This window comes from Pezoporus wallicus, unplaced genomic scaffold (assembly GCF_028554395.1).
Source record: "Pezoporus wallicus isolate ANWC-B61680 ecotype Strahan unplaced genomic scaffold, APGP_CSIRO_Pwel_v1 contig_4131, whole genome shotgun sequence".
Taxonomy (NCBI): Eukaryota; Metazoa; Chordata; class Aves; order Psittaciformes; family Psittacidae; genus Pezoporus; species Pezoporus wallicus.
In genome coordinates, this window is record NW_026641950.1 from 10566038 (window position 1) to 10591346 (window position 25309).

At 38.8% G+C, this 25309-nt stretch overlaps 1 protein-coding gene across 9 annotated transcripts in view; it reads left to right on the forward strand.

Moving 5' to 3' along the window:
* RALYL (RALY RNA binding protein like) overlaps positions 1–25309 on the forward strand; it is a 386283-nt gene that overhangs the window by 327755 nt on the left and 33219 nt on the right. For 5 of the 9 annotated variants that reach the window (XM_057426077.1, XM_057426071.1, XM_057426074.1 and 2 more), the window contains 3 exons: positions 19989–20036; positions 23159–23322; positions 23973–24053. In XM_057426077.1, coding sequence (XP_057282060.1) covers positions 19989–20036; positions 23159–23322; positions 23973–24053 — 293 coding nt within the window. The remainder of the gene's footprint in view (positions 1–19988; positions 20037–23158; positions 23323–23972; positions 24054–25309) is intronic. The other 4 variants (XM_057426079.1, XM_057426078.1, XM_057426076.1 and 1 more) reach the window with 1 other exon arrangement.

Here is a 25309-nt window from a genome sequence, read left to right on the forward strand (position 1 = left end):
AAGATTTTCAATTATTTTAATAGTAATTGCCACAGAATAATATATCACACTTTTATAATTCTTGTCATGGTCTTAATAACTGTGCTAGCAATTTGATATTTGGGGATGTCTGCTTATGAGGAAGTGTTATGATTATGTTTTGGGTTTGGGTTTGTTTCCAGATGAGTGGATTTGTGACCACTGTGTAAATCCACATTACCTCCACATAACCACTGTATGTGTCTTTGTTACTAACCTGGATTCCATTTGGAAAATCTAATCTGAGCAAATAAACTTAGCCTCTTCCTGGAAGTTTCCTTGGATTATGGATTATTTTTTTGCAAGTTTGTAATGATAACAATGGAAAATACAAAAATTAGTCCCCACCTCTGTGCTACTTTTGCCTTTTACTGCAAAAAGCACCCCAAAGAAGGGATTTAGAGAGAGGTTAGAGCACCATGTTCTGAGGAAAGGCCCAAGCCAACACGGCACTAAATCAGAGAGAAATTTCTTCTAATTCTACAGTTACTGGGGGTTCATCTGTTCAGAGGATGAGCTGCTCCAAGACCTGTATCTAAGGTTTTAACCCAGACTGACAGCTGCAACCAGTAAATGTTTTCAGAAAAAAGGCTGACTTAGCCCCAGCTAGACTAAGACATGAGTGCCCTTAATATCTCTTGCAGCCAGAGTTGGCCAAGGCACCGATCTAAATTACTTTAGGTTGAGTACAGATGACTCTGTCCTGCACACCAGCTTTTCATTCATCTGCCTTTTTCAGCAGAGATTTCTTTCCACATTTTCTTTACACTGCCTGTAAGGGCTAATTCTGCTTTTTTCTTTCATTGTGCCTAAGGCAACGACTTCTTAATGCTTTTTTATTAATTCTTTTACTGGGGAAGGGAACATAAAGTGTGGCAGCCTAAGAAGCTCAAGGCTGCTACAGTTTATTGAGCTCTGCATGTATAGTCAGGGCTGCAGCCTTTCTGTGAGACACCCCGCAAAGGAAAAGTGGTTCTTACAGCGGTGCGTTATTTTCCCACTTAGAAGCTAAGAGAAAGCAGACCCCGACTATTTGCTGTTGCAGTTTACATCTCAAATGCAGGGAGAGAATAGCTCCTGTACTCCCTTGGTAAAGGAAATTCTGTTTATCTTTTTTCTATGCAAAGTGCATAGCAATGGAAAAAAAAATCATGCTCCTTTACTCCCTGTGCAAGACAGGGGCATAATTTGGCACTGAAGTAACAGTAACTTCTTTAATGCAAGTCTCTAATGGTAGCAATCAGGAGTAAAATTTCATCAAGTATGCAATCTATTCAGATAAGAGTATCTGAATTCATTGTTATGATTTTGGGATAGAATACAAAATTGAATTTGAAATACATATTGCCTTTCTTTGTCTCTCAGAAGTGAAAATAAAATTCTTAAAGAAGATTGAAATATCTCTTAACACTCCTGAACACCAAGTGTTAACCTGTAGAAGCACAGGATGCTTCTCCCCACAGGTGTTATTTCCATGATTCTGAGAATTTGTGCGCATGTTCAGTTTGGGCAAGAGAGTAAGAGAGTTGTCTGGACTTCCTCTTCATGTTATGTAGATTTCATGCTCATGTAGGGTTCGAATAAAATGAAGTCCTGCAAATAGCCAAAATGCCTGGAAGACTTTACCATTAGATGCAACAGTTCTGGTAAAACTCCACCAAAGTGAAGACTACTGACAATCCAACAAATTATGTTCATGCAGAAGTCCTTGAAAGATTGAGACCTAGAAAGAACAGGAAGTTCAACAGATAGAAAAAATGGTACTGCAAAAAAGGGCAACCTAGGAGCCAGCTCATATTAAGTTCATCCCACTTTGTGGCAAAGTGTGTATAATATTCAAAATATATATATTTAAAATGCCAACAACTTTTAATTGTCCACATTTGCTCTCCATATTTGGCATTTTATTCTTAATAATAATGATGTACAATTATTCCTTCAACAAAACTGCTATCATTATTGATAAATAATTGGATTGATAATACAGATACTAATCATTCACCCAGATATTTCACAGCAGCTGATTCATGTTAACTGTCTGCATGTAAAAGTGGAGCCCTTGATAAATTCCAGATATGCATTTGGTCATCAGTCTGAGCCCTAAAAGCCAAAACACATTTTGTAGGACACATGCATTGCAGCATCTTTTAAGACCTGTAATAGTGTATATGCCAACAGAGATCATAATTATCTTGTAACTGTCTGGCACAGTAGAAATTTTTTCAGCTAATTCTTGTTTGTATCTAACTTTAACTGTATGTAACTTTCATAATAGCATCTCATCTTTAATGTATGCAGTGGTATAGAAAATCATAGAATCATAGAATAGTTAGGGTTGGAAAGGACCTTAAGATCATCTAGTTCCAATCCCCCTGCCACTGGCAGGGACACCTTACCCTAAATCATATCACCCAAGGCCTCTTCCAACCTGGTTGTGAACACTGCCAGGAATGGAGCATTCACAACCTCCCTGGGCAACCCATTCCAGTGCCTCACCACCCTAACAGGAAAGAATTTCCTTCTTATATCCAACCTAAATTTCCCCTGTCCTGTCACTACAGTCTCTAATGAAGAGTCCCTCTCCAGCATCCTCATAGGATCCCTTCAGATACTGGAATGCTGCTATGAGGTCTCCACGCAGCCTTCTCTTCTCCAGGCTGGACAGCCCCAACTTCCTCAGCCTGTCTTCATACGGGAGGTGCTCCAGTCCCCTGATCATCCTCATGGAACTTCTCTGGACTTGTTCCAAAAGTTCCATGTCCTTTTTATGTTGAGGACACCAGAACTGCACACAATACTCCAGGTGAGGTCTCACAAGAGCAGAGTAGAGGGGCAGGATCACCTCCTTCGACCTGCTGGTCACGCTCCTTTTAATGCAGCCCAGGATACAGTTGGCTTTCTGGGCTGCAAGCACACTGCCAGCTCATGTTCATTTTCTCATTGACCAGCACCCCCAAGTCCTTCTCTGCAGGGCTGCTCTGAATCTCTTCTCTGCCCAACCTGTGGCTGTGCCTGGGATTGCTCTGACCCAGGTGTAGGACCTTGCACTTGGCATGGTTAAACCTCATGAGGTTGGCATCAGCCCACCTCACAAGTGTGTCAAGGTCCCTGTGGATGGCATTCCTTCCCTCCAGCGTATCAACCGAACCACACAGCTTGGTGTCATCGGCAAACTTGCTGAGGGCGCACTCAATCCCACTGTCCATGTCAGCGACGAAGATGCTGAACAAGACCAGTCCCAACACTGATCCCTGAGGGACACCACTCGTTACTGGTCTCCAGCTGGACATTGAGCCATTGACCACAACCCTTTGTGTGCGGCCATCTAGCCAGTTCTTTATCCAGTGAGTGGTCCATCCATCAAATTGATGTCTCTCCAATTTAGAGACAAGGATGTCCTGTGGGACAGTGTCGAACGCTTTGCACAAGTCCAGGTAGATGACATCAACTGCTTTACCCCTGTCCATCAGTTCTGTAGCCCCATCATAGAAGGCCACCAAATTGGTCATGCAGGATTTCCCCTTAGTGAAGCCATGCTGGCTGTCACCAAGCACCTTGTTGTTTTTCATGTGCCTTAGCATGCCTTCCTGGAGAATCTGCTCCAATCTGCTCCAGGCACAGAGGTGAGACTGACTGGTCTGTAATTCCCCGGGTCATCCATTTTCCCCTTCTTGAAAATCCATCACAGTAACTAATAAGTTGTCAAACTTTTAAAAAAAATTTTCTTTGTTGTTAGCCATCATTTAATAATATGTCCCATGGTGTTGAATTCAGAAGAGATGGGGAGAGAAAGAAACAGCTGAATTTTTCTGAGGCTAGTGAGACCTTAGACTCACCTATTGCCAGCTGCAGAGAATGGGATTACTTCTGGAAAAGCAGGCAATAACTTTTCCATGAGACTGTCTTTGAAAACACGTGTTATATACATCTGGTTGTCAGCTGTGATTCAATCTATTTCTCTTTCTTTTGTGTAGATGTTAAAAAAAAAACAAAAGAACCAAAAAAAAACCCAATGCAAAACCAACCGACAATACAAACTGCTGACTTTCTAACTCTTTTTTCCTTTTTTTCAATATTAGTTGTTTGCTATAAACAGTATAAATTTAGGTGGAAAGCCCAGAGAGAGACATAAGTGAAATGAATTAATTTTATGCATTTGTAACATGATGAATAGTTGCCTGTTGTGGGAGAAGGAAAAGAGATAAAAGTAAAATTGGCACTAATTGTTACATTTTACTTACATTCTCAGTAGAAAGACTAGAGAGCTGTATGAATTACTGTTTTTGTCACTGAGGTCCTGTTCCTAGAAAGTATGTGACAATAGGAAATACTGAAAATCCATGTTTTTCCAAATCACATCTTAACCATAGCAGCTTTTGAATTATGGGTACTTACTTCTAGAAGAGATGGAGCAATTTTGATGGGCTCAGCTTTAGGAAGTGGTTCCAAAATGCAAAAATTAAAATTTCTTACTTTTCTTCTGGTAGAATTGTTCTGAGAAACATTTAACAACTGGAATTTGTCACCACATTTCTTTCTCTTGCTCAGTAGTGGGTTGTGTTTTTTTTTCCCATAAGGCCATTTTGAAAAAAATGAAATCAGGAAATCCTGAACTCAAAACACTATTTTAAGAGATTCTGTTCTGAAGAACCAAGATAGTTAAAAAGAAGAAAAAAAAAGAAGCGTAGTCCTTGAAGGCTCTGTTAGGATATCAGAGATTATAGATTATAAGGCAAAGCAGACAATAGGTTAAAAGCACAAACCAGAATGTAGCCATGTCATCTTCTGTACAACAAATGCCATAACACTTGTCCCCCATCCTGATTATCAGATAGCACCAGTGGAAGGGGGAGGCATTATTGCTACTGTTCCCATCCAGCATTTGAAGAGAGAAGATTGAGAAAATTATTTTACCTTAGAAGAGGAAAAATATAAAAGGAGATACTGGATGCATTTTGTTCTGCTAATATGAAACCAATAAAACTACCAACCTCAACACAATCTTGTAACTCTCATTCACATTCATGCCAGGTATGCAGGAGATATGTTTTCATGAAAAGCATGAGAGGACTGAAGACACCTGACAATTATTTAAACTTATTGCTTAGAGACAGGCAGTAATTCCTTATGCTTAAAACCACTCAGGCTCTCTGACAGAGAGGCAGCAACAGGTCTTCTGCATTTGCAGAGAATAACCTCTAAAACAACCAACCCTTTAATTGCATGTAAGGTTTAGCCTGGATACTAGAAGCAGAAATCTGGGAATTGCAAGGGTTTTGTGCATGGTGAGGCTTCTGTGGTAGGCTTCAGAGAGACAGGAGGGATGTGTGGGATAATACCACATATGGAAAGCTGGTGATCTTCATGTGGAAGATGTTGTATTACTTATACCTTTCTCTTCCAACAATTTATCGAAACCCACAGGGATTGAGGTTTTCTATAATTGCCTTCTTTCCATTATTATAAGACTCTGAAGCAATGAATGAATATAACTGTTTTATAAATTTATAAAAAAACTTGGGTTTTTTGCTGGAAGATATTTCTGAAGGAGAGACTACAAAGCAACTGAAACAATAACGTTGGTCCAGTGCTGTCACTGCATTTGTCAGTGATTTTGTGTCATTACTCAGTGTTTAAAGATCCCAGATTGTCTTTTTCTACTCATCTGTAATCTAAGTAATAACTTTATACTTCCTTTATTTTGTTGATCTTTTTAATTCTACACCACTTGCACTTTCACACACAGAGAAATATATGCAGTACATAGAAAATAGGCTAATATATTTGGCCAAAAAAGAAAAATATTTTTCTAATTCCTTTAACATTTATTAGCAACAAACTCAGTAAGTATGCACCTTAATAAATTCTTTTTCCACTCTCTGACCTTAATAGCATCAGTAACAATGCGTTTCATAATTGAGAAAGACAACAGAGCATGAGATCACTTTTTTTTTCTGGTTATTCTATTTACCTTTCCCTTTTTTTTTATTCTCTCTTATTTCTGTAATCCAAGACTACCCTTCTATTAGTAGTTCTATGAAAACAATACATATGCGAGTCATTTATGTTCTGGGTTCATGATGAACAATTACCGAATACAGTACTGAGTATCTGGACGCTCTCTAGAGGAGAGAAAATGATACTCAAGAGAATGTTTCTGAAGGAAAGTCAGGAGGCTGAAACATTCTAGAGATAGGGAAAAATGAAAGAAAATAAACCAGAATGCAGAACCATAAAAATAGAAAGTCCAGGGAAAAGGACTATACAAACAAGCAGAAAAGGGAGGCATTTTCTTGCAATAGAAAATGGAAGAACAATATCTGCTGGTATGTAGCCTTACTGTAGAACAACACTATTTATTTCCACCTCACTGGTTTTTACATGAAGAGTTGTCACTGATCCAGGAGATCTATAAAACAGTATTTGGACAGTCCTTGTTAACTCAGTATTCTTATTTCCTATTTCTGAAGTAAAATCTGATAGGCTGCTATAAGGTCTCCCTGGAGCCTTCTTTTCTTCAGGCTGAGGTGCTCCAGCCCTCTGATCAGCTTCCTGGCCTCCTCTGGATATTCTTGAGCAGGTCCACATCCCTTTTGTGTTGGGGGCCCCTGAGCTGGATGCAGTACTCTAAATGGGGTCTCATCAGAGAAGAGTAGAGGGGCAGGATCACCTCCTTCAACCTGCTGGTCACACTCCTTTTGATGCAGCTCAGCATACAGCTGGCTTTCTGGTCTGTGAGCACACACTGCTGGCTCATGTTGATCTTCTCAATAACCAACATCCTCTTAACCTTCTCCTCAGGGCTGGTGTCAACCCAGTCTCTGTCCAGTCTGTATTAATGCTTGGGATTTCCCCAACCCATGTGTAGGACTTTGTACTTCACCTTGTTGAAGTTCATGAGGTTTGCACTGGCCCACCCTTCAAGTGTGTCAAGGTTCCTCTACATGGCCGTTATCAGAAGCAATTACTCGAGGAAACGTACATAATAGGCATGGCCTTGTTTATTCTCTTGCTGTCTGAATCAGGGAGCAGAAACTACAGGTAGGTTTCCAGGCATGCTATAAACAACAAACAGACCAAATGAAAAATTTCCAACTTTCAGACTGCATTTTTATTAACTATTTATTGAATACCTGAAAATAGTGAACACCACAGAAATCAGGATCAATACACCATGGAGTAAAACTGAAGCATTTCCGAGTTAATGTAATTCATCCTGCAGATCTATTGTTTTCTGGTGTACAAGAGGGTATGGGATGGAAAAGGAAGTTACATCTTCTGGGACAGTGAAGCTAGTGAAACAAAACTGGAGATAGCAGTATTATGCCAAAGTGTTCATATTTTTTCAGAAGAGATGGAGGAACCTGAGAGGTACCGAATAAGCCTTTTTTTTCTTCACAGAACTAATCTTTTTTATTCACATACACACGCAAGCATATTAATCATAACTACACTTTAAGTCTGGAATCAAATATGATTTGGTTTCAAGCATACCTTGTCTACATATCAGCAGTTAGGTGTATTTCATGTTCCAACTGATACTTTATAGGCTATAAAGCTGTCTTGCTGTGTAAAGCATTCACGAAAAATAACATTCCAGTCATGTAAGTCATATAAGGGTGAGTAACGGTAATGCAGTTTTGCTGGGAGAAGGCAAAACTTGAGGAGAGTTCAGCAAGAAGGTAAGGGAGAGGAGAGGAGGAGAGAGAGAGACCTTAAGAGTTTAAATTCCTTCACAATCTTGTTGTTTGGGAAGAGATGCTGGAGGCAATTCTCAGCACTAAATTGTTATGGTAGATTAATTCAACAGACTATATAAAACCACATTTAGTCTAAGATCTGCCTGTATTGTTAACTTTGAATATGCATTTCCCACAGGGATAAAACACTTGAAATGAAATTTTCTATAAATGTTTACTAGCCCTGATGCATACCAGTGCAAGCAAAGCACTAATCTGACAGGGAGAGTAACCCCATGATCTGGGGACACATGTTATAGAAAATGACAATAATTGAAGCATAAAGCCCCTCAACTCCTCTTTTGTGCAGTCATTTTCTTAATATCTAAAATGTTATGAAATTAATCTCCACGGAAGAGAAAAGATGGATATACGGATCATTGTCTAAGAACCATGATAGTTACTGTATCTTAGTTAAGATTGATGAATGTCATTCTAAATAAAAGTCTGAATGCATTATTATTTAATTTTTACATCCATGGAATTCTTTTTGCCATGCTTGATAAGACTAAAGAAAAATTAGTAAATGTTCTTATCAAGCAGGATAAAAAATACTCTCAATTCTAGCGTTACAGCCAATGAATGTAGCATCTTATGTACAAATATTGGTATTATGTTCTTAACAGGTGACATCAAAAAGCGAATGAAACTTGCCCCATTGCTGTAAGCAAGATGTCAAAATGTGAATATGTGCGTCTCTTTCGTTGGAGCTTAATACAGTAATATGAAGGAGTCCCTAGAAGAGATCATGTAATATCCAAGGAAAAAAATGAAGATCACATAAAATGCATACTGAAATTCCCATATTGATTGTGTTTTGTTTTGTTTTAATGTAACAGTCCGACTGGACCACTAAGTTAATATCACTTATGCTACCAAAATGGTTGACCAAGATAGCAACACATGATTTACAAAATGGGACTACAGTCTTTTAAGGAGCTTAAAGTTGGGAAAAAAAGAAAAGAAGCCAAAAATGTAACCTCATTAAACTCTATGTCAGATATGCCCATCAGAAAGTCTTGAATGATGAAGAGAGGAAATTACTAACACCCCATACTGCTGGGTGCCCTGACAGTAAACCAGGGAGGGGAGTAAGCCTTTAGTGTGTGGATGTAACCATAAAGAAATAACTCTTGATTTCAACAGCTTTACTCAGAGTTTGCAGTGAGTTAGTTCAGAGTGGTGACTAATATTTTAGGAATTTGTTTTGTGACTTTTTATTCCCTTACAGAAATCTTCTTATCTTCATTGTGTATACAGAAAGCGAATGGGCACAGGACCCTCTAGGGCACTGACTAGGAGGCATAGATTTGTCAGAAACCAAGGCAAGTGTAGTCAGCATAGTTAGCACTAGTCTAGAGGATACAAATTGGTTGTGTCATGCATAACTGCCCTTTCCACTCATCTCTGAGCAGACTGGACTTGAGTCTAGTCTTGTGCTCAGTTACAGAAAAATATCCTTTGTGTCAGATGCACTTCTCATATTCATTTACCATGTAACTTACTGCACAGAGTGCCAGAAGTACAAGAATGCTTTCTTACATTCACAGTATCTGGTGCTTCCATTTGTATTATAACTTCACTTGCAAATTGAACAATTGGAGAAACAAGCAGTATGTCTTGCCTTCACAAGCTCTGCTGAGGTTGCTGGCAGTCATTGTCTGTTTCATATAGCCATTTCACTAGTTTAAACCTTAAGTTGCTCAGTCTAAAATAATTAAATTAAAAACATAAACATAGTGAAAATGAGAACAGAATAAATTTAATTAAGCCTTCTGACAAGGGTATGCATATGTTTCAATTTTCTATAAACATTTTTTCTTTACATAAATTTTGACATCACATCGTAATTGGTTAATATTTTGTGAACTGTGCTCTTCTGTTTCATGTAGTGCTTCTAAGATGTCATTTCTGAAGTGTACATAATTTTTTAAGAGATCTGGTTTTGCAATCGTAAGCAGTTAGTCTTTCGGCTCCAGTGCTCCACTGTGATTTTAATTTATCAATCTGCTGTTCAGTGAAATGCTGTAGAAATACTTTAGAACCTAAACCTATCACTTATTCCCACACCTATCAATGTCAGTTTCTGTACTGCCAAAGCAAGTTAAATGACACTCCTGCAATGTATGCAGTATCACTGATAAATTGGATAATCACGTGTAGGGTTTGACATTAGTACCTTGAATACACTGAATTTAAAACACTTTTTTAAGAGGCAGGACTCATTATTCTTGTACTAAGAAAAAAATACCATATGGACATCAAGAATTTCCCAGTCACTCTATACAATTAAAAGACACCTTGGAAAATGGTTAGGCCACTGGAAAGCTTTTCCATTACCTTTCTATGAAAAGCTCCTATAGGAAACAAAAGTAATTGGAGATTACTTCCAATGACAGAAAAATATTTTACAGTAGGAAAAGTCAGGCACATATTAAGTAGATTTACTCAGGTTTCTTTACATATAAAAACTACTATTTTGTTTCTAAAAAGCACCAAGCTACCAGCGTTAAGCATAGACTGTCCCTGCAGGCACAGTAAGTAGTTTTTATTAGATGTAATTCTAATATTTGGCAATTAGCTACATAGAAAATTATTAGGCCTGAATTTCAAATTGAAATCCCTGCATCACTTGTGCTGCCTGGCAGTCATAAACAGCTCTCAGAACAGCTGATCCAAGTCTGAATATTGATCTTGATGTCTTTGGTATCCTCTGCTTCACAAGCTTTGCCTAATCCTCTCTAAGTAAGTGACTTAATTACCTGATTGTTTATGTGCAATTTAGAATATTTGCCTAAGTTTTGCCTAAAATTCAATTTGAAGAGTAAGTTCAACAGTTTTCCCAAAACACATTTCACTGGGAAAATAGATCTTGGGAAGGAGAGTGAGGGTAAAAAAGGGATGTATCTGAACATATGAAAAAATACAGGCTAATCATATTGCAAATAAATTCTGCTTAATGCCAGCAGAGATATACTTTAATGGAAAATGGAGTACAGTACATCAGCTATTTTGTGTATACATGTCTTACTTGGGTAAAAGCAGGACATGTACACATATCTTCAGATTAGATTTGCCAAAACCTTTTCAGTTTTGAAGAAACAAAATCTTCATTTATAGTACTGCATTCCTTGCTGTACTTTTTTAAACTCCATACTTCTCCCCCACCTCAGGAAAAAAAAAAATATATATATATATCTTGCACTTATTAGTGGAATGAACATATACATTTATTAATTTATGGTTACAAAACTTATTATTACAATTTATCAGTAATTGAAATGTATAAGGAGTAGGTTACGCTCAATCATTTCGCATTTGAGGATGAGTGGTAGGGGATTTGTTATGGTGGTTATTTTTGTTTCTAACTGTGTATCTATTTGCCTTCATAGCTACATTATGGAAATGAATGTAAAATACTTTTCTGCAATTAATTTTCCTCTCTGGATCCTTCTTTTTTGCTGTAAACCTCCAAGAATACATTGGTTGAAGGAATTGCTGGCAAAATTTGTTTTTTGAAAATAAGTATGTCAGCAAAAAGGAGGCTCTGAAGAATATTCTCTTTCTCTGCAGAACATGCAGCCTGAACTGCAAAAAGAAATCTTCCATTTCTACTATCATTCTCAGCCTTAACTAAAATCAAGTAATCTCTAAAGTAAAGGTGGGATTCAGCCCACCAATTTAATTCATGTCTTTAGGGAAAATAGGTAACTGTTCACAGAAAAGTGGCCTGAAATCTCCACCTTTTTTTTCCAATAGCTCATGAAAGGCATTGCCATCTGATTGATTTTTTAAAAGGTAAAGTTTCCAGTTCCTGATATTTATTCTCTAAATCATGTAGTTACCCTCATCCACTCCCTTTTTTTACATCACATCAGCTTAGACTGTCTCTTTTGCACTCACAGGAACAATTTCTAGCACTCTTTTTACACGACAAGAGAAATGATTTTACAAGTGACTGGAACACTAGTTTCAACCATTAAGTTGATATGTGCCTCCTAAAAGAGTTTGATTGAAGGAATATTGCTTTTGTATTTAATATTTTTACCCAGCCCTGACAACAGAAAAGCAATTGACAGTATAAATGGTGATAGCACTGTCAATTGAATTAAGATACATTATGCCCGGTTTGTCAGCATTTATGATTTACAAATAAATCTTTGTACCTGTGGAAAGAAAGAGATATTAGCTAAGGGCGACTCACATGCAAATAAGAAATTCTTGTTGCCATGAAAATATCAAAAGGTATTTCTGCTCTGTTCTGCATTAACTGTTCTAAAGTAGAATAAGTCCATTTCACTCAACAGTGTTTGGAGCTAAGTAAATTAAAACAAGATGTGATCATTAGTTTATTAAAGTATTTTGTGGGCATATAAAATATAACACAAGAAAGACTATACTGTGAGAATATATTTTTAACATACAGTATCATCAGATATTTAAAGACATAATAAAATCCATAGGTTGATTTCAAAGATGCCGAAGCATAATTTTGCATTTGACTGACACATGTGCAACTGCTGTTGTACGTAGGAAATTTGAATATGTACAGCATCATAACTCTGAAAATACATTGGGGTATCCTTTATTCTTCAGGCATACACAATTTAAAGCACATGTAGTAGCATTAAGTGAAACTGAAACACACAGTGCATACAAGATTGTCTTGAAGATACTAAATCAGAAAAAGGAACCATGATTTTGGTTTAACAGAAACATACTTTGCTGATGAGTTTTCTTTTCCTCAGTGTGAACATTACAGTGTCTCTTACTGTTTTCTGTTTTAATAGCAGAAAAATGCACAGAGTTCTGTTGTTAATGTTGCAGAGATAGCATATGTTTGTGGGTAAGTAATCTGCCTATTTACAGTGCCATTAAGAAACTGCTGACTCCACTAGTTCACAGGCTCATTTAAACCTTTCTCTGCTTCCGATTTGCTGAGTATTTGCTATTCAAAACCATTTGAGTTATTTCCTGCAGCCTCTGTAACACAGGCTGTTGGGTTGCTAGGGAATAACAAGAGGTTAAGAGTCCTGCAGTCACCTTCATCTCAGTGCCACTTTTTATCTGTGCTAATTTTCTGCTTTGTGTTTTGTAGTGTGAACTATATAATATTGTGTTATACAGCGTGAATTTTTTGTGTTTTAGGTGTACAATTATGTGTGTAGATTGAGAGTTGTACTGTTCGCTTTTACAGTATAATCTCTTCAACATATTATTACAAATGAAACATCATCATTCAGCTTAAATAAAAAAAAAGGATGAAAAATAAAAATGTCAACTGAGATTGGTTGGAAAAGGAGATTTTTTTTTTTTTTTTTCTAGGTTATCCATTTGGGCTCTTTTCACTTTTGTTGGTTCATACCCCTGTCAATACACATGCAGAACAGCTGCTTCACAACCAAGAGAACTAGGAACTGCCTTTGTAAAACCTCACATCTCTAAGGGTCTCACATGACATCTTGCATCTGCGGACTGTTAACTCAGAAGTAATAGTGAAGGATGTGAAGAATGCTTAACCCCAGGAGTTGCATGTTGCCTCTGTTTTGTCTGTGCTGCCATAACTGCAGGTAGAATAACAGAAAGAGAGAGAAAAAGAGACCCAGATCATGGATATAAAGAAGAATGAATATTTTCAAAGTTTTAACCCACCCTCCTTTACCTGTCTTATTCAATGAGGGTCAACACCTACACATATGCTCCTGCAGGACTATTCCTATTTTATGCAATTTTAATAGAATCATAGAATCATAGAATTGCAGAATAGTTAGGATTGGAAAGGACCTTAAGATCATCTAGTTCCAACCCCCCTGCCATGGGCAGGGACACCTTACACTAGACCATTTCACCCAAGGCTCTGTCCAACCTGACTTTGGACACTGCCATGGATGGAGCATTTACCACTTCTTTGGGAAACCTGTTCCAGTTTGAACCCATTATCTGTTTTAGTTTTAACCCATTACGGCTTGTCCTATTGCTACAGTCACTGAAGAAGAGTCCCCCTCCAGAATCTTTGTAGGCTCCCTTCAAATACTGGAATGCAGCTGTGAGGTCTCCACACAGCCTTCTCTTCTGCAGGCTGGACAGACCCAACTTTCTCAGCCTGTGTTCATATGGGAGGTTCTCCAGCCCCCTTATCATCCTTATGGCCCTCCTCTGGACTTGTTCCAACAGTTCCATGTCCTTTTTATGCTCAGGACACCAGAACCGCACACAATACTCCATGTGGGGTCTCATGAGAGTGGAATAGAGGGGCAGGATCAGCTCCTTTAGCCTGCAATAGATAATAGATATAGCACAGAAGGATAAATGTCTTTCCTCCATGGCTGACACTTAAATTCCATTAGCTTTCTTCAAGGAGACTAATGGTAAAGTGAAAAAGGAATTGAGCCACCTAGTCTGTTAAGAGCCCATAACTGCCCATCCATTTCTGCTGTTTCGGTGTGCTGTTCCTACCTTGAGGGTCAAGTAGCTGTGGCTACATCTTTGCCAGTTGTCCCAAGTGAGGAGGCCCTATACGTGCAGAACTGGCTCTTTCCCACTCCATATCCATGGTACTTCCACACAGAGATCCCAAATATTCTGCTGGGAAAGCAGATTCCCTCCCCACCTCCTGCTAGAGTCCCCAGCACCCATGTTGTAGGATATGGGACTTAACAGGGATGCCCTTGAATTGTGATGATTTCATTCAGAATAAACCCAGGCTAGAAGTGTAAGCAAATGTTATCTCATTAACTGTGCTATCAGGTTGCACTGTCAGAAGCTACAATATGTTTGTATCTTGTATCCAGCCAGAGAGGTGGATAAGATGGAAAAGTTGGAAAATGTTTACTGCAGCTAAAGCCATGTGTATGCCCATTTCAGAGACTGTCATGCAACATATAGAATACCTGCAGTTACCTCTTACTTCATTAGCAATGTATCCTACTGAACTAAAGCATGCAAAAATGCAAAGCACCTTAACTTTAAGATTAGAGGCAACATCTGTAGCAGAGCTGTTTAGACAGCTTCAGTTGTAAAACACTGTATGAAAACCACTTGGGTTTCTCCAGGTGAAAATTAAAGACATAATAACAGTATCAGATGATTCTGAAGCATGAAATATTTTTAAAATATAATATAAGCAACTCATAAGAATTAAAAAATATTCATACATTGCACTGCAATCTAATAATCAGATTTCAAAATGTGTTTCTACATTTTTTGCTCTGGTCCACAGATAAACGTTATACCATGTGGGTTGACACTGTCATTTGCAAAGATGAAGGAACATAAAGAACTGAGTTTAGTTTCAAGACAGAAGTTACCTGAACATGGAACAGAGCAAAATAAATTCTTAAGTAAGGAGAGAAATAATTGGTTGACATACCCGAAAATCTTTCCTGCATTTTCCCTACCCAAAACACCCAGTGCCTGTGATAATCTTCATCTGAGGAATCTGTGACACTTTCCCAACCACTTGAGCCTCTCTCAAGCCTACTGACTTTTTTTCAGTAGCATAACCAGATCTCTGCCTGAGACTTAGAATCATAGAATCATAGAACAGTTAGGGTTGGAAAGGAATTTAAGATCAAGTAATCCCAGGCACTTAAAATCAAGCAATCCCAGGCACAGCTACAGGTTGGGCAGAGAAGAGATTCAGAGCAGCCCTGCGGAGAAGGACTTGGGGGTGCTGGTTGATGAGAAAATGAACATGAGCTGCCTTCAGTGTGCGCTTGCAGCCCAGAAAGTCAACCATATCCTGGGCTACATCAAAAGGAGGGTGACCAGCAGGTCGAAGGAGGTGATCCGGCCCTTTTACTCTGCTCTTGTGAGACCTCACTTCGAGTATTGTGTGCAGTTCCGGTGTCCCCAACATAAAAAGGACACGGAACTGTTGGAACAAATCCAGAGAAGGGCCACGAGGATGATCAGGGGACTGGAGCACCTCCCGTATGAAGACCGGCTGAGGAAGTTGGGTCTGTTCAGCCTGGAGAAGAAAAGGCTGCGTGGAGACCTCATAGCAGCATTCCAGTATCTGAAGGGATCCTATGAGGATGCTGGAGAGGGACTCTTCATTAGAGACTGTAGCGACAGGACAAGGGGTAACGGGTTAAAACTTAAACAGGGGAAGTTTAGGTTGGATATAAGAAGGAAATTCTTTCCTGTTAGGGTGGTGAGGCACTGGAATAGGTTGCCCAGGGAGGCTGTGAATGCTCCATCCCTGGCAGTGTTCAAGGCCAGGTTGGACGAGGCCTTGGGTGATATGATTTAGTGTAAGGTGTCCCTGCCCATGGCAGGGGGGTTGGAACTAGATGATGTTAAGGTCCTTTCCAACCCTAACTATTCTGTGATTCTATGATTCTATAAGTTCCAACTCACACTAAACTATGTCAACCAAGACACCGTCCAACCTAGTCTTGAACACTGCCAGGAATGGAGCATTCACAACTTCCCTGGGCAACCCATTCCAGTGCCTCACCACACTCACAGTAAAGAACTTCCTCCTTATATCTAATCTAAACTTACCCTGTTTAAGTTTGAACCCGTTACCCCTTGTCCTGTCACTACAGTCCCTAATGAAAAGTCACTCCCCAGCATCCCTATAGGCCCCCTTCAGATACTGGAATGCTGCTATGAGGTCTCCACACAGCCTTCTCTTCTCCAGGCTGAACAACTCCAACTTTCTCAGCCCGTCTTCATACGGGAGGTGCTCCACTCCCCTGATCATCCTTGTGGCCCTCCTCTGGACTTGTTCCAACAGTTCCATGTCCTTTTTATGTTGAGGACACCAGAACTGCACACAATACTCCAAGTGGAGTCTCACAAGAGCAGAGTAGAGGGGCAGGATCACCTCCTTCGACCTGCTGGTCATGCTCCTTTTAATGCAGCCCAGGATATGGTTGGCTTTCTGGGCTGCGAGCGCACACTGCCGGCTCATGTTGAGTTTCTCATTGACCATCACCCACAAGTCCTATTCCACAAGGCTGCTCTGAATCTCTTCTCTGCCCAGCCTGTAGCTGTGCCTGGTATAGGACCTTGCACTTGCCTCTGTTGAACCTCATGAGGCTGGCATTGGCCCACCTGTCAAGCATGTCGAGGTCCTTCTGGATGACATCCCTTTCCCTCCAGCATATCAACCAAACCCCATAACTAAGTGTCATTGGCAAACTTGCTGAGAGTGCACTCAATCCCATGTCTCCGACAAAGATGTTGAACAGGACTGGTCCCAGCACCGATCCCTTAGGGACACCACTCCTCATCGACCTCCCTTTGGACATTGAGCCATTGACCACAACACTTTGCTTGTGGCCATCCAGCCAATCCTTTAACCACCGAGTGATCCATCCATGAAATTGATTTCTCCAGTTTAGAGACAGGGATGTCATGTGGGACAGTGTTGAACGCTTTGCCCATGTCCAGGTAGATGACATCAACTGCTTTACCCCTGTCCATCAGTTCCATAGAGCCATCATAGAAGGCCACCAAATTGTTCAGGCAGGATTTCCCTTTAGTGAAGCCATGTTGGCTGTCACCAACCACCTGATTTTTTTTTATGTGCCCTGGCATGTTTTCTAGGAGAATCTGTTCTGTGGTCCTGCCAGGCACAGAGGTGAGACTGACTGGTCTGTAATTCCCTGGGTCATCCATTTTCCCCTTCTTGAAAGGGGGCATTATATTTCCCTTTTCCCAGTCACTGGGAACTTTATCTGACTGCCATGATTTTTCAAATATGAAGGACAGTGTCTTAGCAACTTCATTCGTCAGCTCTCTCAGGACCCGCAGATGGATTTCATCAAGTCTCATGGACTTGTGCATATTCAGAGTCCTAAGATGATCTCAAACCTGATCCTCTCCTACAGTGGTCCCAAGGTCTTCATTCTCACAGTCCCTGCGTCTGCCTTCCAAGACCTGTGTGGTGTGGTCATTTGCCAGTGAAGACCGAGGTAAATGAAAGGAAACTTTTCTCCCTTCCATGCCCTGTCAGTGCCATTATTCCCAAGGATGGATTTGAGCTGTCTCTGTCACTGCACCTGTAAGTGAAAAATAAGTTACATACTCTGAAAACCCAGTGAAGAGCCTGCAGTCCTTGTTGTGTCCCATGGACCAGGGTTGATTTGACACAGAAAACATAGCTGTCCTCCAGCCTTACTCTAGCTTGTGCAAAGTGAATTATTCTTCATCAGCATCATGATCTTCAACCTTGAGAAACTGAATTTATCTGGTCTTGATTCAAATTAAATTAATGTCACTCCGAGTGAATGGTTGTATGTGACAGGCCTTTTAAATTAAATCTTTTTTCTTCAAATTGTCTGTTATCTTCTACTTATAAACCAAAATTGAATATTAAGTATGGGCTTAGTGTAGCTATTAATCATTCAGCTAGATAAACCCACTACCAAACTGTGAATAACTGTAAATAAAATAATAGCTTTGCTACATACTACATCTTAGTTCCATGTAGACTGGCTATAACAGACAAAACAAGAGCTGTTGCAAAGTGTAAGGAAAAATTTGCTAGTTTTGCATTAACGCAAGGTACACAAACATAATCACTATACAAGCTCTAATTATTATTATTTGTTATTTTGCTTACTCTGACACACACAGCTCACTTGCTGCTGGGTTCTAGATTCTCAGGGCTGTTTTATTTAATAAGAACTTCACATAAAATGAATATAGGGTTTTATTTTCTCAAATAGATTACCAACAGGACAGTTGACATTCTCACCTGGTGAGTCTAATGATACTTACTGCTGGTCCAGTATTATAAGGGTAATCAGTAAAACTTAAACTATCATTTCCACTTGGGCACTTGCATCCAAAGTAGATGTGGCAGAGGTGGAAATTGTCCCCTGACCTCCTTTGATGGATATTTTTGCCAGTTAGAGACAGGGGAAATTGCAAGCCTTCAAAATCAAAACACTGAGATGAAATGGCTATTGAAGTAATTTAAGCTTGTCAACTTTATTTTTTCGCCTTTTTTAGTGGTCAACCTCTGAAACATAGCAAAGGGAAGAAAAGGGGAAAGAGGCATTATGTGATTAAGAAAAGCAAAAAACTTGAGAATTCTTGACCCATTCTTCAAATTATGCACACACACAACACACCCCACCCCCCCCCGAAGACATTTTGCTCAGTGTTCAAGAGCAGAAATTATCCACAAGTCAATTTCCTGTGAAGACAAGCTTTGTTAATGTGTAGCTACCATCGTTCATCTCCCTTTACATTCAGTGAATGTTTTCTTCTTCTTCTCTCTCCTTTCTACCTTTCTGCTTTCTTACCGAAATCTCCTTTTTTGTGATACTTCTTAATGCCTCTTACCTTTACTATTCATAATTGCCCTTCTCAGGCACGTGACTAACTTAGGGCTTGTGTTACTAGTCCTTCATCATGCAGAGTACAAATCCCTTGTGATTTATTAGCTCTTTGGTTCTATTTTCTTGAGTGTGTGAGACAAACAGACTACATTGCTATTTCTTCATCATACAGGTAGAAAGATGTTAATGGAATGCAAAATTAGGAAGATCAATCTAGGATTGACTTTGCAATTGACAGCTGAAAAATAGTTTTCCCTGGACCTTTGCAATTTCCTGCCTATATTTGTTTCCCTTGAAGGTGCCTGTCTTTTCCCAGATTGGTCTATATTTTCCTTTCTAAGCCTGAGAGGAAAAGCATCTCTATAACACTATTGCTTGCAGCATTCATTTCTTCTAACTTTTCTCCTTTTCTATTTATAAGGAAAGAAGATTTGGCGAACTCAAGGACCAGCAGTCCAATCCTTTTCATGTTTCTCATAAATCAAATTCATTGTATGGCAGCTCACCTATTCACACCTTTACCAATCTTTCATGTATTTAACATTCTTACTTGTCTACTGATTATGCTATGTTACCCCAGCAAAGGGCTTCAGTATTAAATGTTCCCTTCATTTGATCACTCAGAGAATTACACTATAATGATCCTCTAATTACAGAGCTGTCATGCTGTGTTAAATCCTTTCTGTATGTGCTGTCGACTGTTTACACTGTTCTGCATGTCCTGGATTTCACATTTCCAAATATATTACAGTGATAGCTGACAACAGCATTGACAAGCATAATGTACAGTGTATGGTTATGGAAAAGAAGGGAAAGGACTTTTAAAAAGGTCTCGGAAAGTGAGAGTAAGCCAATATTGCCACAGAAGTTTTAATCAATGTGTATATTTCTATAAACCAGTTCATTCCTGTTTTTCTGTGTTTTTCCACAGTGGTTATGTCTTTGATTATGATTACTACAGAGATGATTTCTACAATCGGTATGTGTGGTTATATTTTTGTACATCCTACACCATTTCCACTGTTTGTTTATAATGTAATCACATCATTTGGTTAGACAGGTCTGTTCTGATTTTACATATTATTAATTTCATTACTTCTATTGTTCATCAGTATAAGACTATTTGAATATATCACAAAGACAGAAGATTACCACCACCAAATGCATGCATGCACATTAAACAGTTCTTTTGGTCTTATCCTTCTCTAAGAGCTTTTGGGGCATTTTCTGTGCGGAACACTTCAGTGGTAGTTTAATTGCTCAGTGTTTATCCCTACAGAATTCTTCCAGTGGAACATACAGCAGCTGTAAAATTCTTCAGCATAGCATTCATATCTTTGTCTTTTCATCCATGTGTATGAAAAGATATGAAATGTATCCTGAAAAATATGTCTTCCAAGAATGTTTAGAAGGCTAAAAGGACCTTAAGAGAAAAAAAAAACAAACAAACAAAAAAAACCACAATATGAATAGCGTATGTGTTTCTAAAGGAGGAAAAGAAGTGTGGATACCTGAGTAACTGGAGACTTGTTCTTTGGGTATATACACACAGTCTATTTTAGGACTATGGGAATTTATTCATTTATATGTAGCAGACTCACCACAACCCAGGGTTAACATGGATGCCCACAGATAACCAACCCATGATCCAGCAGTGCTGTGTCTCTGCATTACAGCAGCCTGCCTTAACATAGGCCAAGTGAGTTAAAGGGGAACAAATTATTGCTTCACCACCCTCTTTTAATCTGAGATTTCTTTTATGTAAGGAAACGGATAATAGCAGGGGAGTGGTTTCTACCCTGAAGTTAAGGTATTATGCGCTATATATTTTTCTGCTTAGAAACTCTAGGAAAAATGTAGAAATATCTTTTTTTTTTTTTTTGGTGGGGGGAGTGTGTTTTTATTTTGTTTTGGTTTGTTTTCCTGGAGTTGGTTTAATTTGAGCTATAAATTTTGGTTTTGTATGTTAATGACCATGCTCTTTTTGGACAGAGCTAAAAATAGCAGACTATAAACATTTGGAGTAAAAGCCATCAGTGTAGTTTAATCCTGCTTAGTCTAGCTTTGACAGTAGGAGCAGCTCATGCCTGTAAAAAGTTAACTTCCATAGGCTTATGTTTACTTTCCCCAAGGTTAATGCTCTGAATTCCATCAGTGTATTTTTATGTTTTTAAAAGAGTACTGTTTCTGATCTATGCCACCTGAATATTAAAGCTATACATCTTTAGTTTTTTTCCTAATTCTGTATGTTATGGGCAGTACAAATGAACAACTATAATGGTCAAATTTCCACAATAAAATACTTATGAGATATTAAAGATAGTTTCTGTAGAACTTGGTGTCTGTCTATCTATCTTGATGATTGTCTTGTTATGGAAAACCGCTGAGTGAAATGTGTCCATAAATCTATTTAATAGTGAAACTTTCTGATGTATAATTCTTTCAGGAGAGGAAGGTATGGGGGGTAAGAGAGCAGCTGCATGGTCCTGAGTTACCATCTGGGTTTAAACCAGAACAATATGATATACTGGAAGATAGAAAAAATCACCTTTGGAATAATAATAATAAAATAATAAAATAAAAACATAAATAATAGTAATAAAAAGTTCTGAAACATTCTTTCCAGTAATGTCAAATGGAGGTTGTGGCTAACCTCCAGATCATCCAATGTGATAAATGATGAGTGACAACAAATAATAATATCTATGTTAAAAGTCCCAAAAATATTTTAGTGTTCATCTTCATACATAATTGTTTAGTTATGCTCACAATGGCTAGAAACCACTTATTCAGCAAGAGTGTTCAAGGCCACAGGGTTCAAGTTCGCGGGGGTGACATGGTCTCTGTGACACATTTTCTAGGCAGCTATGGAAAATGAAGGAGCTGGTTATATTGCCTGTAGGATTATGGTACAGAGAACAGCGAGGATCCTGGGATTTAAGCGTTAGATATTTACTTGCCAGAAAACAGGCTAGAAGAGACTTAAGTTTGATTCTGCTTCCTGTTCAGCATGCAGTTAGAGTGTGGTGAGTGAATTACTGCTTCTTGGGTATCTGTTTTCAAATGTGTATCTATATGCCCAGCTGGGCAACAGTAGTCAGAATTGTTAAAAGTAAACATGCAGTTATAAATTTCCATAGTTACTAGTTGAAAGTATCATTTGAAAGAAACTTAAGAACATTTCATGAGAATGTTGCTTGTTCCTCTGCTTCAGTCTCTGAACGGGAAATCTTAATTTTCTGAACTTTCTTCTCCTGGCCTGCAGATGAAAAGCCCGTAGGTTTTTATTTTCCAAATATATATGTAGTTTTAATCACCTTTTCTACTGCCTTTATTTTCTTCTACGCAGGTTAGTCACCTGGTGATAACTGTGGGTTTAGGATTGGGTATTCTGTTTGGGAACACTAGTTCATTTTGGTTCCAGGATGTCTTTTATTGCCTGTAGTAGTTCTCTGAATATTTATTTGCTACAGTGGTGTTTGAACAAGACTTCTTTCTATTAAGCATGCTTGGGTGTTTTAGTCATCCTACATCAATTCATTCTTCAAAAAAGAGAGCATATGCTGGGACCTCTTTTCTATGCATTCAGAAGGACATACAGGTGCCTCACTATAAATGCTCTTTTGCTATTTCAGAAACTGCAAGGTATTTCTTTATGGCAATGTTTGGCTTCAGAAAAGTTCAAATTTTTTTCTGTCTTTAAAGATGGGAGGTAGAAAACTAGAATTTAAGCCATGCATGTAATAAAGGAGATGAAATGTCACCACAACAAAATGTATTGCTACTAGCTGTGTGCAATGAAATGTTGTGGATCTGTGGAAAGCAGGTTATGGATTTTCCATGCTGCAAATAACACGGTCCCATAACGCATCCCTCATTTAAATTATACAAAAAATTTGAGGTATGCACTGGTCTGTGACTGAAATCTAAATATGGCACTTAATGTGCATAGGTCCTTGAAATCTAATTTGACTGTGATCTAAAGTGATTAGTTTCAAAGGGTAATTTTCTCAAAGATAACATAAAAATTTTGTTGACAGGGCTTCCATGACTTGAAATCATATAAGGTTTTATGGAGTCCAACTGACTTTATTTTTCTAGGTTGTTTGATTACCACGGCCGTGTCCCCCCACCACCTCGTGCAGTAATTCCACTGAAACGTCCTCGTGTGGCTGTGACAACAACTCGCAGAGGCAAAGGGGTTTTCTCCATGAAAGGAGCATCACGATCCACCTCAAGTGGGGCTTCTTCCTCAGGATCCAAATGTGAGTTGCTCATTTCAGTTGGATATTATTGAAACAATGATCCTAGTAATTTCTGCAAGCAGACAGCTTCCATTATATAGCTCTGTTGCAGTTATTTCCTACCCTCAGCCTCTAGCTTGACAAGCTGGCTTAATTACTAAAGCTGACATGCCTTTCCTGCAAGTCAAAGAGCACACTGATGTAGGTTTTGAAGTAAATCCCATCAACGTTTGACCCATTTCCTTGGCCTCATTAGAAGCCTGTTTAAAATTTTCTATCATCCTGACTGCTTATACACCACAAGGTCTTGTGAACAGCTGATAATAAAGCAAAGCTATTAATCTTGTTATAAACAAAGGCACACTGATTTCTGTGGAGACTTGAGGGTTGTATGTGAGCTGGTGGGAAGAGGGCTGGGGGCATGGGGGTGGTTGGGTTGTGTGTCCTTTTTTTGCCAGATTCCTTTTAGGGTAGAAAGAGGCAAAGTGTCTTCACCTGTTCTAAAGGGAATCCAAATCAGGTTTGGCAATTTGGGGTTATTCAACCCTTCTTTAGTGAGTTGGCCTTAGAAGAGCTGATAAACAATAAGCATTCCCTCCTCCATGCTGACCAAGAACCCCACTCCATAGTATGTCCTGGGAACTTCATCTTCCTCTTCGTGCATCTTTCAGCACCCACCTGTCTTCCCCTGCCCCTTATGTGGAGTGATACTGTCCTTGGAAGCGTCACTGGAAGAGGAAGAGAAAGATCAGGTAGGGATCAGATATTAGAAAGAATGAAGGGACTTCAATAAGACACTTGGAGTGCCAGACGGGCTAACAAAGCATCATACTAACAAAGCACAATCATGAAATAAGTGAATCCACCAACAGTGCACCTTACTGCAAAAGGGAATAATTATGGCATCGATATGAGCCAATTATATACTCTTAACATGCCCAAATCTCACACATTAGCATCTAACAAAGAAGATGGACCTCCAGTGAGCCCACTAATCTCCATTCTTGCTCCTATTGTATGAACTGATGGTATCAGAGACCTCCAAAGGAGAAATGCGATAAACATGCATGTGACTGAAAGAATGTAAATGCGATAAACAGAGCTAATGTTGTACACTGTGACATAAGAAGCTCAAGCAATTCCTTAGAAAGGATAATGTTCTGAGAAAGAAAGGCTCTGTTGTCTGTATAGCTGAATCACACACAAGTCTCCAGAGAATGAGCTGGCTATATGAACATTACCAGAGGCTGGAGCTTTGATAGTTAGCACACAGGAAGACATTTCAATTTAGGTCCAATATTATGGAGCTCACATGCAGCCTAAGAGGATGCTTGGGAGTAGCAACACTTCCTTTGTTCTCTGGATGATAGACATCTTCATACACATCTTGAACTAATCCACTGTTTATAGGTATTTTTTGTCTTTTCTCAATACTTTAAGTAATGAATTATGATGAACATTAATTATATTAATTTAAAAGAAAGCATACAGCTCAATATCTTTACTTTAGTAGACATAGAATTGAAATCGTTTCGATAGTCTTTTCCAGCCCTTGGGGCTTTGGGTTTTCACACAGTGAATCAAAGCTTTAGTAAGTATATGTACTTGCAGATACATTCATTAGATCTCCTTTTTTCATCCTTTACTGTTGTCTTATCCATATGAAAAACTAGTAGTATCAGTCATTCAATTCACTAATTTTCCTAAAGCATAGTCTAATAAGAATAGACTTTTTGGACTCACTTTTCCCTGAGAATGCAAATTATGTTTAGATAAGTTTTTTTTATATACATACTTCTCATTGTTCAGAATCAGAATAACTCAAAAATTCTTCTAGAGAGCTGAGGACCTTAGTATGTCCCAATAGATGTCAAGGAAATCTCTCACCCAGAAATCTGGGTTTTCATTGTAGTGAATGGGACAGAACATATAGCATTAGCATATAGATACCTGTTCCTCATAATAATCACCAAATTTGCTTTATTATTTATACTGCATTTCAGAAAAT